The following is a 17395-nucleotide window of genomic DNA, read 5'->3' on the forward strand; positions in this document are numbered from 1 at the left end:
TTCAGCTGACACTTAATACTTTATTAGAAATATTCCAATTAAAAAGAATGAAAAGTATTCAAAGTATTTGGTAAGAAAACAAAAGCAGATCTCTACTATCATTGTGGAGTACTAGCTGACAATTACCGGTTTCTCCAGTGAGAATACAACTTACTTGTGATTGAAGAAATAATTCTTTTGTTTGTAAGCAGTTTTTGCTAGGAAACAAACAAGGGACAGGAACCATATATAATTCTACTTTGATTAATTCATACAAGTGAAATGAAATAATTTTACTAATATACTCAAACTTTAATTATCTTTACTCCCAAGATTTATAAAAATTCAGTTATTTAAATAATTTGATTTAAATTTGGTATTTATATTTTTAATATGTAAGGGTAAGGAATCTCTGATGTTACAATAAGACAGGAAAAAAACAAAAGCATCTCATTAAAGAGATATAGCCAAATACAAAAACAAGAAATGTTGTCCCTTGATACAGCCAAACTATTGTATTAAAACCATTCAAACTACAGTTCTTGGGGTGGAGATAGGGAAGGCATTTAAAAGCTTCCTTTAAATTCACCATGAGGATCAATTTTGAAAGGACAAAAGTGATTTATGAATGTATGGACATACTGCTAGGGAATAAAAACTAGCAATTAGTGCTAAAAGTTAAATCTAACTAGAAAAAAACGAACTTGGAAAAAAAATTCTGGTTTCAACTGAGTTTTTTTTTTTTTGGTTAGTTTTATATGTTATTTATTCTTTCTCCAAATGGGTATTTATTATTTGTACAGGTACACAAAAGTAATTCCCATTTTTCTTAAAACATACTAAAAATATATATTAACCATAGAAAGTACTCACTTTGACTGGAAAGATGATGAGCATGGCTATTTTCAAACTAGCAGTAAATGCAAGAACCGAACATATATAAATCATGAAAAATGTACACCTCATTTTTGACAAAAATAAGTTCTATTTATACATTAATCCTTTATTATCAGCTTCTATATGATATCCTCTGACCTTATGTACATTTACTATGAGATTTCTAGTATTATGTGTAACTCAAAGGCACTCAATTCAGAGATTATAAAGTCCTGAGCTTAAGTAGGAAATAGGATTCCCAACTAAAATTTGAAAATAAATAATTCACAGATCACAGAATATAAAAATGTTTAAAGTATAATATTTGGTACATAAGTAATCTGTGACCTAATAATAAAGTTGTACAGAATGTCAAAGAAAAGACCATAAAAGGCAAAAGAATATCCTCAGAATCAAACTAATTTTCTTCCCCTATTCAAGATCATTTGAAAGCCTGAAGCTGATTTTTTTCTTGTTAAAATTCTAGGAAAGCAAAATAAAAAAGCATGAAAATGCTTAAGTTAAATAAAAGTTCCTCAGTTTAGTCTTCAAAACCATGAAAAAAAAATTAATGATTAATAACATATATAGACTGAAGAATATTTGACTAGTAGAAGGAATCATAAAGAGCAGTTGAAAAAAAATTAAGGACAGCTTTAAATATACCAATTGAAAGAGCATTTATAATTGGCCAGATTATTCCTTTAGCATTCGTTTAGTCAAATAAAAATGAAACTAACAAATGGATAATTGAGGTTCACTAACATTAAGTAGGATCAAAGTTCAAGCTGAAAACTGACAGTGTATGGTTGTAGAGAAACATGAAATTTTCCTATAGCAATTTTCTGCTGATGCTAAATTAAAAAGCATGAGTTGATATCTTTATTAGCAAATGGTTTGACAGATATTCTCTTGGCTTTAAAATGCTTTTCCATATATGCATAGAAATGTGATGAGGATAAGAATAGTCTTCTGTATTATCTGTACAGTTCGTAAGGCCTTTGTCATTGTTAGTCACCTTAGATGTGAATATCTGCAGGGCCAGTAAATTAAAGCTGGCCAAAAAGCTTTCAAAGTGCTACTGTTTCCAACTGGTGAGATCTTCAGTTTTCTGGATTTTCTGGATGATGACTATTTTCAGTTCTTTTTTCTGGCGATATATACAGGAAGTTACAGCAGATATATAAAGGGAAGATCAGAAGCCTGCTGTCCAAGTTCATCACTACTTGTTCCTATAAAACAAATTTGTTACTTTAATGATAATAGTAGTAGTATAAAAATAAAACAGAGAACCAAACTGTTGAACTAAGTGAACTAAAGGTTAGTATGGTGGTTAAAAGTTTGCATCTGGAATCTAACAGTCACTGTTCAAACCTCAAGACTTCCACCCACTAGCTTTGTGACCTCGGGCAAGTCACTGACTCTATCAACTGCAGCCTCCTCACTGTAAAAGGGGAGAATAACCACTCCATAGGATTATACTAGGATTAAATGAGACAGTGGACACAGAGGGCTTAGCAAAGCCAGCTATATATTAAGTAACCAATAATGGTAGTTATTTTCATTACTGGAAAATTTCTATCAAGTACCTACATATTTTAGGAACAGATACGGCCCAGAAATACAGAGACTTCTCATTTGGCTTCTGTCTGATGGCCTTTATGCACAGCAAATACTTGATGGGAGTCATTATTGTCACCAATAAGCATGGCTCCTCACTCTTGTCTAAGATTTCCCACCATCTCTAATGCAAACAAGTCATTTGTCTCCTGGAACCTAAAATACATTACCATGTTAAATCAATTTCAAGTTCAGTTACATCAATACACATGAGAGCAACTTGAGATTTCAGAGACAGGAGTTGATACTACACCTGAGAGCTACAAATGTAACCCTTACTCACTCATGCTACAGATCTCTGGAACCGTTTACCAGTAGGTTTTCGTGAAAAGAATAAATCCTTTTAGAGTGTAAGCAGCAGCCCTGAAATGGGAACTCCTCCATTTTTTCAATATTTGGGATATATTCTCTGAACTAATATGCATTTGTTTCATCTTTATACATTCTGGAGAATATACTTAAAAAAAATTTTTTTTTAAATATTTATTTTTGACTGTGCTGGGTCTCTGTTTCTGTGTGTGGACTTTCTCTAGTTGTGGTGAGTGGGGGCTACACCTCACTGTAGTACACAGGCTCTAGGCGAGTGGTCTTCAGTAGTCGCAGCTCATAGGCTCAGCAGTCGCGGCTTATGGGCTCTAGAGTGTGGGCTCAGTAGGTGTGGTGCACGGGCTTAATTATCTGCAGCACATGGAATCTTCCCGGACCAGGGATCAAACTCATGTCCCCTGCACTGGCAGGCAGATTCTTATCCAGTGTACCACCAAGGAAGTCCCTGAAGAATATACTTTTAAAATGCTGTTTAAATCTAGAATTTTATATTATTTACTGAAGCATGTGTTCCTACAATGAAGAGGGACTAAAACTGGAACATTTGAGTGACAAAGGCTCAGCTAGATACAGCTTCTGTGTTAGGGGAGCAGCAAGATAAATTTGGATAAAGAAGGCAGGGAATAGAAATGTTACACGTACGCATGCATGCATGCATGCATGCATGCACACACACACCACACACACACACAAACAGAAATGTTACACACACGCACGCACGCACACACACAACGCGCGTGCACACACACACACTATAGTTTCCAAAATGGGCAAAGTGGTATTTTGTTGTTTAAGTGAACAAAATGGATATGGTGACAAATCAGACGAGGCATCACCTGGCTGATCATGCAAACAGGGTTGGCAGCAAGCATGTCAAAGCACAGCTGACCTTCAGATGCTTAAGTCACCCTGGACTAATCAACATCTGTAGCAATAACCTGAGTCAAGGCAGATTTACTAAGTCTGTTGAGGACAAAAGCTTTGATGATGTGTGTACCTGATGATAAAAGCAAGATTCTTTACCCACAACTCTTAAGAAAATTAGCATTCCGATATCTAAATATAGTTAAGGTTGGTAGGGGAGAGTAGGTCAAAGACCCAATTCTGGAGAAAGACAGCCATGCAGATATCACTTGGGGGCTTAATGGACATACCAATTTCTGACTATTACACTGTATTAATCCCCATTTCCCATCCATTAAACACCCAATTCTTGCTTTGTTAAAACTTTTAACGCCGCCCGATGGCTCAGTTTATATCTATATGTGCACCTTTATCTTTAGAAAAGCTCCATTTTCCTTCTTCCACTATGGCATGGAAGCAGTGAAGTCCATACATCACAGCATCAGACATAGTGATGGTATCTTCCTAGTTTTCATCTGTTTCCAGACTGTTTTTTCTCTCTTCTCTGTGGCTCATGTTACTTATTTCTACTATAGCTCTATTATTTCTAAATTCCAGAATCCTTAAGTCCAACTCCTTACTAGAAATCTTCGCTTAGACATAAAGCGACTCAAGCTTAAATCATCAGCTACTGAATACTACCTACTGTTTCCATTCTTTTTGGGCCATCAGTACTGTCATGCTTGCAACTGGTTTTGATTCCCCATCCTAGTTCTTAAATACCTCACACCAGGTTACTTTTTTTGCCCACCCCTTAAATACCAGTGCTCCCTAGGTTTCCACCCTGTCATATTCTTAACATAATTTCCTGTAGGTTGTCTGATCCAATCATTATTCCTAGCCCAGGCACTGCTGATAAACGCTAGACCCATTTATCTACCAGTGTACCAATTTTTACCTCAGTGCCCTCAAATCAAATATGCTTTAAACGGAATTCATCATCTCTTTACCCCAAGTCATGTTCGTTTTCCTTCCTATAATTCAAATATAAGGGAAAAAAGTTGCCCAAGTCACAAAGCCAGGTAGGTACTACTATCTCTGACTACTTTCTTCTTCATCCTCACACACACTTAAGTATCAAATTCTACCAAATGCACCCCTTAATTTTGAGAACCCATCAACATCTCTTCACCCCATTACTATCCTCCCTAAGTTGAGGTTCTCGTTGTTTCCAATCTGGGTTACAGCAAGAGCATTTTTTTTTTTAATTGGATATTGGTTTCTTTATTTTTTTAAAGGGTCTTTAGGTATAAACATACAAGTTACATAAAATATACAATAAGTTCTACTACATGTATATACACTTGAGAAACCAGCATACTCAAGATAATAGACATATCCATCCCCCTCAAAGTGTCCTTAGGTTCCTGATGCTTCCTCTACCCTCTGGAAACCAACTGCCTGCTTCTGTTCCATAGTCTGCCTTTTCTAGAGTTTTCAATAAAGATCATACGGAATGTACTCTTTTGTCTCACTTCTTGCATCTAGCTTAATTATTTCATCCATGTTATTGTGTGTACCAGTAATTCATCCTTTGTTTACTGCTGGTAATTTGGATTATAGCAATAGTTTCTAAACTGTCTTCCTGCCATTATCACGCCTCTAAGCTCAAAATGGATAATAAAGACCTAAATGTAAGATCAGAAACCATAAAACTCTAAGAGGAAAACATTGGCAGAACATTGTTTAAAACATAAAATCACAGCAAAGTCCTCTATGACCCACCTCGGAGAGTAATGGAAATAAAAACAAAAATAAACAAGTGAGACCTAATTAAACTTAAAAGCTTTTGCATGGCAAAGGAAACTATATAAACAAAGTGGGAAGACAATCTTCAGAATGGAAGAAAATAGCAAATGAAACAACTGACAAAGGATTAAATTCCAAAATATACAAGGAGCTCATAAAACTGAACACCAGAAAAACAAACAACCTAATCAAAAAGTGGGCAAAAAGACCTTAACAGACATTTCTCCAAAGAAGACATACAGATGGCTACATGAAAAGATGCTCAACATCACTCATTAGAGAAATGCAAATCAAAACTACAATTAGTTATCACCTCACACTGGTTAGAATGGCCAACATCAAACAATAAATACTAGAGAGGGTGTGGAGAAAAGGGCACCCTTTTGCACTGTTGGAGGGAATGTAAATTGATATAGCCACGATGGAAGACAGTATGGAGATTCCTCAAAAAACTAGGAGTAGAACTACCATATGAACCAGCAATCCCACTACTTGGCATATACCGAGGAAATGAAAATTGAAAAAGGCACATATACCTCAATGTTCACTGAAGCACTATATATGATAGCTAGGACGTGAAAGCAACCTAGATGTCCATCATCAGATGAGTGGATAAAGAAACCGTGGTACATACATACAATGGAACATTACTCAGCCATAAAAGGAATGCATTTGAGTCCGTTCTAAAAAGAGGTGGATGAAGCTTGAGCCTATTATACGGAGTGAAGTCAGAAAGAGAAATATCATGTATTAACCCATATATATGGAGAAAGATGGTACTGAGGAACCTATTTACAGGGCAACAATGGAGATGCAGACTTATGGACACGGGCCACGGGGGAGGAAGGAGAGGGTGGGACAAATGGAGAGAGTAACATGGAAGCGTATACACTACCATGTGTAAAACAGATAGCCAATGGAAATTAGCTGTATGACCCAGGGAACTCAAACCAGGACTCTTAACAACCTAGAGGGGTGGGAGGTGGGAGGGAGGTTAGAGAGGGAGGAGACACATGCATACCTATGGCTGACTCATCCTGATGTATGGCAGAGGCCAACACAATATTGTGAAGCAATTTTCCTTCAATTAAAAATAAGTTAAACACAAACTACAGGACAAAAAAAATGATGTTGCACATATACATTTATTGACAAGAAAAGCTACATACAACAAAGTGGGAAAAAAGAAGGTTACAAAGCAGTTTAACTATAAGATAAAATTCTGGAAAAAGAATATAGGAGATGAAAGAAGTGTCATCTCTCAGCGAACCATGTATGATTTTTTTTCCTGTTTATTTTTATTTTCTGTTTTTCTAAAACAAACCTCCATAAGCTACATAAAATACATACATGCAACTCCCATAGCTCTCTACAGATCTCGGAAAAAGTCCAAACTCAATCCATAGCCCGTCATGCCCTGCTCTACTCCTGATCTCATTTTCTTTCAAACCTCTCAGTTCCTTGAAGGACCCATATGCTCCCTGGGCTCCATCTGAGGATTGGTTCAGGTATCCATTTACTTTTCAACTTGTCCAGAAGAGGCTTTCCTGAGCTGTCCCTCACCACTCCCCAACACCCAAAGGTTCGAGATATCTCCCTCAATGTTACAGTCTTTGAGCCCATCTCTCTTGTGCTACTCAGCTTTATAACATAAGCTTCTCTTCATTTCCTCCACTCCTAGCTTAAAACCTAGCATGTAACAGGGATACAAATGTTTGTTGAATGAACAAATCAAGGAATGCTAAGAATACAACTAGGCCTGGTGATTTTTAGTTAAGTCTCTGGCTGCTTTGGGCCATGACAGTTCTAAGTTGAAGGTAAAGATAGACAGTGTTCATGCAGCTCCAGAGGGTGTGAGAGAGACCAGTAGAGAATTTTAGTGGAGGCAGATTTGAACTTATTATCTATCTACCTTGTCATTTACTACCTCACATGTCAGAGTCAGCTTTTCACCCCTAAGAGTTCCAACAGTGGTTGAAGACCATCCATAAGAATGCTGTTAAAGAAGTTCTCATACAAGGCAGGGAGGTCAGAACTATCACTTCCAAGGCTGCTCCATGCAGTGCTAAATTCTGATATTCTATGATAGGCTCTTCAGTCTGAGGAAAACTGCTAACTTCTTTGTGTGTGTGTTTTGCTTTTTATTTTCTATTTTTTTCTTTCAAAACTGCTAACTTCTAATAATTTATGTAAACTACAGGCTCCAAACCCTTTATAAACACAGTATGTCCTTTGAAATGATGGTTAGATTTACTAGAAACAAACTTCCTTGATTTTTAACAGCTCTTTTTATTTTTTGAAACTGGTTTCCTTTGGCATCATGACATTTTTAAACTTATACATGCATGTGATTTATGAAGAAACAGACAGTCTCAGAGATAATTTTAGAACACTGTAGATGTCTGTCATTTTAGAAACCCACTGTGCTAGCAGAGTAGGTTCTCTTAATATCCAGGCTCTATGGAAACTTAGCGGATTGTTTTTAAGGTCTCTCTTATTAATGTATAAATAAATGCAATAATGAACACAATGGAGAAAACAATTAAGAGTCATAACTTTTTGAAGATCATGTTCAGGATGAATAATTATTTCCGTACTGTCAACTTTTCCCTGGCCCTCCAATCAGATTGTGTTACCTTCTTTTTTGTCTTAGTGACACTTCTGCTAGAATGGAGTAAACTTTGAATGAGTAAACATGGCACTTCCATCTTTACCTTCAAAAAACTCTCAAACCAATCTTTAAGTCAAATATTAAAATCTTACGAATTTTCAAAAAGGAGTCAAAAGACAAATACTACAATAAAAAATTAACAGAGAAGTAATGAGACATACCTGGTCCTTTTCAAGTGTAAGTATCTGATAGCCAGTTGTTCTACTGCATATTAGTTTTCCACTGCTATCAAAAGAGGCCAAACGTAATCTAGAATACACACACAAGCACAAAAATAATGATTTTTTAAAGTGCAGATTAAATAAGCCCTACTTTAATTTCTACTTTTTTCTTCCATATTCTTTTAATTTTTAAATTTTTATTTACTTGTTCTCTAGAAGTCTTTTATTTGATAATACTTTGCAAAGTTTTTTCAAACTATAAACTGATTCCATTTATATTTTTAAGTTTGTGCTATTATATATATCTGGGATATAAAAATAATTTTTTTTATTGTGATAAAATATACATAAAACTTACCATTTAGACCAAGTTTAAGTGTATAGTTCTTGACACTGAAGACATTTCACACTGTTCTGTTGTAGTCAATACCACCATCCAGCCAGAATCTTTACTTCTTCCCCAGATGAAGCTGTACCCAGTTACATGAATTCCCCATTTCTACCTCAGCCCCTGACAATCACCATCCTATTTTCTGTCTCCATAAACTCGTCTACTCTATGTGCGTCATGTAAGTGGAATCATAATGTGCTGGCTTATTTCACTTAGCACAGTGTCTTCAAGGTCCATGTTACAGTACATGTCAAAATTCCCCTCCACTTTAAGGCTGAATAATATTGTTTTAGGTAAATGCCATGTTTTATCTGTCCATCTGCTGACACTTGGGTTGCATTCCTCTTTTGACTACTGTGAAAAATGTTGCTATGTATACAAATATGTTTGAGTCCTTGGTTTCAATTCTCTGGAGGTAGATAACCAGAAGAAGAATCACTGGGTAATATGGTAATTCTATATTTAATTTTTTGAGGAAATGACATACCATTTTCCACAGGGTTTGCACCATTTTAACATTCTTAAATTTCTCCACATCTTCACAAACACTTTTGTTTTTCATATTAGCCATCCTAACAGGTATGAGGTGATGTCTCACTGTGGTTTTGATCTGCATTTTCCTAATGATTAGTGAGGCTGAGCATCTTTCCATGTGCTTATTGGTCATTTGTACATTTTCTTTGGAGAAATATTTAAGTTCTTTTCCCATTTTTGAATTAGTTTTTTTTGTTGTTGTTGTGGAATTCAGATGTTCTCTATGTATTCTGGATATTAATTCATCAGCTATATGGTTAGCAAATACTTTTTTCCTATTCCATGGGTTACCTTTTCACTTTGTTAAGTGTCCTTTGACACGTGATTTAATTTTGATAAGTTGAACAATTTTTGTTGTTATTGTTGCCTGTGTTTTGGTATCATATTGAAGAAATCACTGTCAAATTTAGTATCAAAAAGCTTGCTTCCTGTTTTCTTCCAAGAGTTATTTTATTGTTTTGGCTCATATGTTTAAGTCTTTGATTCATTTTGAGTTAATTTTTGTGCATGGTGTACCTTAAATATGACTTCCCAGGTGGCACAGTGGTAAAGAATCTGCCTGCCAATGCAGGAGATAAGAGTTTGATCCTTGGCACAGGAAGATCACCTAGAGATCTTCCCACTCCAGTATTCTTGCCTGGAAAATTCCACAGACAGAGAAGCCTTGCCGGCTACAATCTGTGAGGCCACAAAGAGTTGGATGTGTCTGCGCATACACACACACAAGGTAAACATGAATCCAGGACTTTTAAATAATCTGTTCAATAAGCTATTTTCCAATTTGTCAGCATCCTCTCCAGAAAAATATTGCCAGCTCAACTATTAGGCAAAGTTGGACATCTGAAATCCTATAGAAAGTTAAGGATAATATGAGACATGTTTTCCTATAAAAGTACCTTGTTATATTTCCAGTTTGGACCTTTTAGGATTAGCAGCAAGGCAACAGCTTTAAGCCCAGTATCAACCCTATACCATTTATATTTTAGCACATTCTTTCTTCCTGATATATTAGATCTAGGTTTTATACTTTTTTTTATATACTTTTGATTATTAATACACTTTATAGGAATGGAGCCTTATCACTGCCTTTCCGTTTCATTGTATATTGTATCTTACCAAAGTTCTACCACTGTTGGTATAAATTATGATTTTATTTCATTTTTCTAGTTCTTCTGAGTGAGGAAGAGTGGGGTGGGAAAACTTCATCCTACCTAAATGCTATGCTCCTTCGAGGCTGTAAACTGACAGATCCACTACATGGCTGATTCAGTGTATTGCGTTTGAAAATGATGTATCGATTGGTGTAAGTTACAAGCAGGTCAAAGCCGAAGTTAAAACCTGTCCACCGCCAGCAGTACTGAAATATAAAGGAGAAAGATTTACTTCAGTTTATCATATTAGCAAGTCAAAAATTAAAAGATCAAAATGTCTTTTCTTTTTTTAATTCATTTCAAATATTCCTGTATCATGGTTTCCTAATTTTGTCAGTGCCTTAAGACTTACCACACAGAATATATCTGTGAGATATATAAAAGGTTTATTACACAGACATGGTATACATCAAAGCCAGCAAAAGCAGCCTTTATGATCATTATTCCTTAAGGTACTTTCTTAATATTGTCTCTTTATGATCTGTTTCATCAACTCTCCACACTGTAATTTTATCCCAACTAATATGGCTTTTTACTACAATTTTAAGGAGGTATATAGGTTAGGAAACTAGTAGTCTAGATAAAGGTAGTAAGAATCCATTAAAATTTCTCCTGCTTTAAAAATACTCTGAAATACCTTAAGTGATACCTTGTGTAATCTCTCTTACATGTAAAAATCTAAAAAATATATATATGTACTAAAAAACTCCTAAGCTCACAGTTACAGAGAACAGCTTGGTAGTTGCCAGAGGCAAGGGGTAACGAGTAATGAATGAACACTGCTTTTTTAAAAAAAAGTTTAAATTAAATTTTAAAAATACTCTAAACTAACCAACAGAATCAACTGAGTTATTTTAAATACCATCATGAGGGACTTCCCTAGTGGCTCAGTGGTGAAGAATCTGCCTGCCAATGCAGGAGGCACAGGTTTAGATTTCTGACCCAGGAAGATCCCACATGCTGTGGAGCAACTAAGCTTGTGCACCACAACTATTAAGCCTGTGCTCTAGAACCCAGGAACTGTAACTACTCAGTCCATAAGCCCTGAGAGCCTGTGCTCCACAACAAGAGAAGCCACTGCAATGAGAAGCCCGTGCACCACAACCAGAGAAAAAACCCACAGAGCAGCAACAAAGACCCCAGTGTAGCCAAAAAGTAAAGAAATAAAACCATCATGAGGCTCACAAGTTTATTCTATCAACTAATAGTTAACAAGACACTATTAAGTCAAGTGGCATGCTACAACAAAGTTGAAGTTAGGGCTTTGAGTGCCTGGTTGACACTATGAATTACAGCATTAAATCAATAGTTCATTATTTATTAAGCACATATTTTGTGCCAGGTACTGCTCTAGGCATTGAAGAAATGGCAGTAAATAAGTTTCAGCCCTAGTAAATGTATATTTTAATACATGTATATTTGAGTGGAGGAGGACAGAATGTAATTCCAGGAGAGCGTGACAGGGCAAAGGATGGGAGCTGGCAGCTGGGGAGCCCACTGGTTCAGGCAGGTGGTCAGGGAATGTCTAAGGAGATGCTACATGACTAGAGCCCTGAGTCAGCTAAGGAGCGGACCAGTTAGCTATCTGGGAAAAAGTGACTCAGACAAAGGAACAACGAGTCCAAAGCTCTGGAGGAAAAAACATGCTTGGCATATCTGAAGAACAGCAAAAAGGGCTATGTGGCTAGGGTAATAACTGAGGGGGACAGAAGCTGGAGATGAGTTCAGAGAGCCAGTCAGAGGCCAGAGAATATAGCACCCAGTGTCCACAGCAGAGAAGAGTTTGGATTTCTTCTAAGTGTGATAAAAGTCTAATGGAAAATTTTAGAGAAGGAGGTAACATGATCTAACTTGCATCTTAAAAAGATGATTTTGGCTGTTGTGTGGAAAACAGAATGTACAAGAGTAAAAACAGGGAGAGCAGTTATGAAGCTACAATATAGTCCAGGCAAGGGGAAATGGTGACTTGGATTTCGGTCACAGCAGAAGACAGGGCAAGTATATTTTGAAGCTATATATTTAAAGGAACTTCTTACAGACAACAGGTGTGGAATGAAAGAAGAATCCAAAGTTTCGAGCTTATACAACGAATGAACAAAAGGGCTATTTATGGGTTGGAGAACACTTGGGAAGGAGGAGTCTGGGAATGAAAACCAGAGTTTAGCTGGGCCTATTCTATTTGAGATGCTATTAGGATTCTAAGAAAGATGTCACATGAGAAACTGGATACAGGAGTTAGAAATTGGTGTTAAGCCACAGGACTAGAGATCACTTAGGAGCCAGCCAAAGAGCAAAGACAAGAAAGAAGTCCAAGTACTGATCCTCCAGTCATATCAATGTGTTGAGAAAGAGAAGGATCTAGCAAAGACTTACAGGAAGCAGCCAATTAAGTAGAAAGAAAACTAGCACAGTGTGCTCTCCTGGAAGTCACAGAGAAAATCTCCAAGGAGTGAGTGAGCAGGATGCTGCCAAGAACTTTCAGAAGACTAAAAACTACCTGATTTGGTAATGCAGGATCAGTGGTGATAGTGGCACGGCAGTTTCACTTGAGTTTATTGGAGTAAATGAATTGGAATGGAGACAGGCAACTTTTTTCGATGAGTTTTGCTTTAAAATGGTACAGGGAAGTGGAGTGGGAACTAGAGTGGAATGTGGGTCAGGGAATGGTTTAGGATGGACGATGCTCTAGCATGTTATAAGCTACATCAGAATGATGCAGAAGAGAAAACTGACAACGCAGGAGAGGGAGGTGATGACTGTATGAACACACCTTCTGACTATGTAAGAAGGGAAGGGCTCGTTACAGGAGGAGGGGATGGACTAGGACGGCAACAGTTCATCCACTCTTGTAGAAGTACAACACACGGCTAAGATGCAGGTAGACTGGTAGTATTGTTGGTAGAAGATGCACAGACTCTCTTCTGATTGCCTTTATTTTCTGAATAAAGAAGGAAGGAATGCCACTGGAGAAGAATAAGGGTGGGAGCACTGCCCTGGAGAAGGTATGAGAGTTACTCCAAGTGCAGGAGGATAAGTTCACTAGGGAGACACAAGGATCACACAGCATTAAAGACCTGCTTGAGGCTGACATTTACAAACAAAACCTGCTGGGGCATATTTGGTGTTTTTCTTTAGTTGAATTCATTTGTATGGAAGCAGGCATGGAAAGCAGGGGTTTCCCTGGCAGCTCAGTGGGAAGAATCCACCACTCTGATATTCTTGCCTGGGAAATCCCATGGATAGCAGACTTAGCGGGCTATAGTCCATGGGGTCTCAAATGAGTCAGATGTGACTTAGCGACTAAACAACAATAATTGGCATGGAGAGTATGGAAAGGAGGGATTTAACAAGAACTGAGGACTAGCCAGGTGAATTTGACAGAGTGAAAAAAGGAAAAGAGAAATTAAGAGTATATGCTAGGGACCAGTTTCAAGACATAACATAAATTTAAGTCAAGTAAAGAAAGAAGTAGGGATGTGGTGAGAAGGTAATAGGAAAAAGAACAATGTAATGTACATTCCAGTGGGGTTAGAAAGATGTTGGGAGGTCAAATACTAGAGGGAGAGTGCTACAAAGATACATTCTGCAAATGGTGTGCTTAAAGTGGAGATTTTGAAGGGGGTGTATGAATCAGGCATACAAAAACGGAGGATATGCTTACAGGAAATGGGTACCTGAGATAGAGTGGCGCACAAGATCATGGAGGGAAGGAAGATTCAGGAAAAGATACTAAAACCACTGAGACTGCTAAGAAGAGTAGGGAGAAAGCAAACCAGTGAGCCCAGGGAGTGATGGCCATAGTCAGAGTAGTGAGTGGTGAAGAAGTATGCTTGTCAAAGGAGATATCATTCAATTATGACAAGAGTGGAACAAGGTCTGGGAGCGGCAACTAGGATGACTAAGGAATAAAGAAGACGCTATTTCTCATTCATATTCTGATCATTTATCACAACTGTTAACACAAACATAAAATAATAAATCTTTCAAAACTTAAAAGTTAAAATGAGGGGAAATCTGGGAGAAAAATAACCAAATGATTATCTAAATTAGGCTGGCAATCTGTTTCACATATAATATAGATCGCCAGTCCAGGTTTGATGCATGAGATAGGGTGCTCAGGGCTGGTGCACTGGGATGACCCTGAGGGATGGGATGGGGAGGGGGGGTTCAGGATGGGGAACACACAGAAATAAAAAGTTTAAAAAATAATAGTAAAAGAAGAAAAACAAACAAAAAATTAGGCTGATTTTTTTTTAAGATAAAAATTAGTTAGGATAGAGTTTTTAAAAAGTGTAGTTCATGTCTCCTTAAAGGCTGTAAAATCACCTTAAATGAGTCACTCAGTTTTTAAAAATAAATTAAGTAGAAACAAAGCTTGGGACACAGCAGCTGTAAGCACCGTCTTCTGATACTTTTGTTTCCCTTATAAGCATTTGTACTGGGTGGTAATGAAAAACAGTTCTTAATGTGGATGACAATCAAATCAAAAGGTCTGAATGTCTTTCATCTAGGGTTGTAACTATAAAACAGAATCACTCTTAAGACTATGTAACAGCTTTCATTAAAGATATTAAGATATTAATAGGATAAACTTATTTATCTTAATTTCTGGATTACTGAGGGATCTTCTCATAACTCTTATCTAGACTCCAGAGGTTCAACAGTCTCATGAAAGGCTGACGAATCAGTCACCACTAAGCATGTAACTCCTTGCCCAGGAGATCATGCTATAGAAACTAAAACACAAAAAAATGCTCTTCTGAGTTGTAACATGTATCATGACTATTACTGAAAGCATATTTTGCACTAACAGTATAACAATTTGTATAAGATTATACAATTAAGTTACAACCCATACTTACTTCACCATCTTTGGCAAGCTTTCTACCACACCTCATGCTATTTCCCTCTAGTTCTTCTTTATTAATTTCTTGAGGCCTAGAAATATACATAAAACATGAAATCTCATAGAAAATAGGCAACTAATAATTGAAAAATAATTGTGAATTCAAATCAACAGGAAAAAATTGCTACTAGATTCACAATTTTGTGGTATAGATGAAGATCAAAATGCAGGGATTAAATCTAGCCCATTACCTTTGCTAAATAAAAAAACTTTTAATCTTTAGTGTTTTACTTACTGCCTTGACTTCTAGAACACTTTTACAAGAGCAGAGTAAAACCAGAGAAGAGGTGGGGGAAATCTATGAGAAAGTCTGCTTACTAAGAAAGAAAACTATTAAAGTCTAACTATTAAATAAAATATTAAATAAAACATAACTGTTTTATATAAAATAGTTAAGATGCAACTAACTAATAAATAAAATATATAAGATGCAACTTGTATCATCTATTATTATTGTTTCACACAACCCATTTTTTAACAGTAGAAAAACCAAGTCCAGCATTTAACAGAAAACTGCTGTAGAACTTTAGCAATTAATCTTTACTTAGCCCTTTAAAAACCATAATCAACTAAGAGAAAGTGTTATTTCAGTATGAAATAATAAAATGACATTATTACTAGCTTAGAATTCCAAATGATAAAAGTAATATAATATATTCATTCATATACAGCATTTAGTAAGTACCAAGATACTGGGGCTTATCATCATCTCATAAATATACTGAAACAAATACAACAAATAAAAATTAATTAAATGTAGATAAAATAAAACATGCCCTTGACATCCAAGAGCCCAGTCTAGTAGGAAGCTAGACTTGTAAGTAATAATATAATAATGTAGAGAGAACTAATGTTAAGAGCATGAAGAAGGCACAGGTTTATTGCCTGGGGTTAGAGTGGGATCTTCATGGAGGAAGTATTATTTGTGCCTGAGAGGGAGTTTCTTGAGGTAGAGGTCAGGGATGACCTCTACGCAGAAGAAGGCCACTCCAGGCAGAAGAACAGTAGGTAGAAAAGGACCAGAGCATGAAAGGATACCAAATGTCTGAAGAATGTAGTGCAGGCAGAACCTGAAACGAGCATGAGAGACGAAGCAAAACGCATCTGGGACAGACTGCTGAAGGGCCGCCCCTGCCACACTAATACGAGTTTTAAGATGAGAGAGTTCCCATGTATTTTTTCTGTTACTTAAAATTTTTTTTTATGAAAAATTTAAAACCTGTAAAAGTAAACAGCATAATGAGCCAAAATTTTTTTTTTACCATCTAGGTTCAGTAATTTTGTTTTAGTTTTACTCTCAACCCACTTCTCCCCACACTCCTCCCAACTGACTATTTCTGAGGCTGATCCTCCAGATACCATATCCTGTAATCTGTAAATAGTTCAGTATGTACTTCTTAAAGATAAGAACTTTTAAAAAATATTGACACAGATTTATCACACATGAAGCAATCATCCCTAACTAATCTCAAATGTCCCTGGTCCTATTTAAGCAGGGAAGTGAAATTATATTTCTACATAGGAAGATAATCCTGTTGGCAATGTGGAAAAGAGTTTGGAAGAGAAGAACCCTGGAGGGAGACTTTACTAGATTATAACCTAGAGTCCAGGGAGTACACTGTCTTTCTCATTTTACTGGTCCTGCAGTAGCAAGAAGATGCTCAGCATGTGTGGAATAGAGTGCTTCATTAGAGGCAATACAGCCATATACTTCTGAGGGCAAGAAAACCACTTATTCTAGCTCAGACTCTTAGGTAAGACTCTATATTATAAACTCAAAAAGGGTATACATGAGAAAAATCTTGAAACAAAAAAAGAACATCCATCATATAAAAACTGAATATACAAAAGAAGTAGGTAGGATGGTTTATAAAATATTTCATACATTACAAAATTCTTCATATCCGAATTCCAATAAATAATTTACTTTCATTTTTGGGAGAGATTTTTCTTATTCCTATTTCAACTATCTTACTATATTTCTGCAAAATAAGTATGCTGTGAATATATCTGGGAGAAGATGAGACATAAATTATAAGTAAACAGAAACTAAGAACCCTGGATAACAATCTTGTAATCATTATCATGAATTTATAGAACCCTTTCACATACTCCCTGTTTAGATAT

At 36.4% G+C, this 17395-nt stretch overlaps 1 protein-coding gene across 1 annotated transcript in view; it reads right to left on the reverse strand.

The window, feature by feature from the left end:
* Positions 1 to 869: 869 nt before the first annotated feature.
* Positions 870 to 17395, reverse strand: part of GMCL1 (germ cell-less 1, spermatogenesis associated) — a 54880-nt gene continuing 38354 nt past the window's right edge. The window contains exons 11-14 of the mRNA XM_068974977.1: positions 15225 to 15300; positions 10423 to 10568; positions 8287 to 8374; positions 870 to 2087 (exon numbers count right to left, since the gene is read on the reverse strand). Of these exons, the coding sequence (XP_068831078.1) occupies positions 1959 to 2087; positions 8287 to 8374; positions 10423 to 10568; positions 15225 to 15300 (439 nt within the window). The 3' untranslated portion in view covers positions 870 to 1958. The remainder of the gene's footprint in view (positions 2088 to 8286; positions 8375 to 10422; positions 10569 to 15224; positions 15301 to 17395) is intronic.

This window comes from Capricornis sumatraensis, chromosome 1 (assembly GCF_032405125.1).
Source record: "Capricornis sumatraensis isolate serow.1 chromosome 1, serow.2, whole genome shotgun sequence".
In the NCBI taxonomy this organism is placed as follows: Eukaryota; Metazoa; Chordata; class Mammalia; order Artiodactyla; family Bovidae; genus Capricornis; species Capricornis sumatraensis.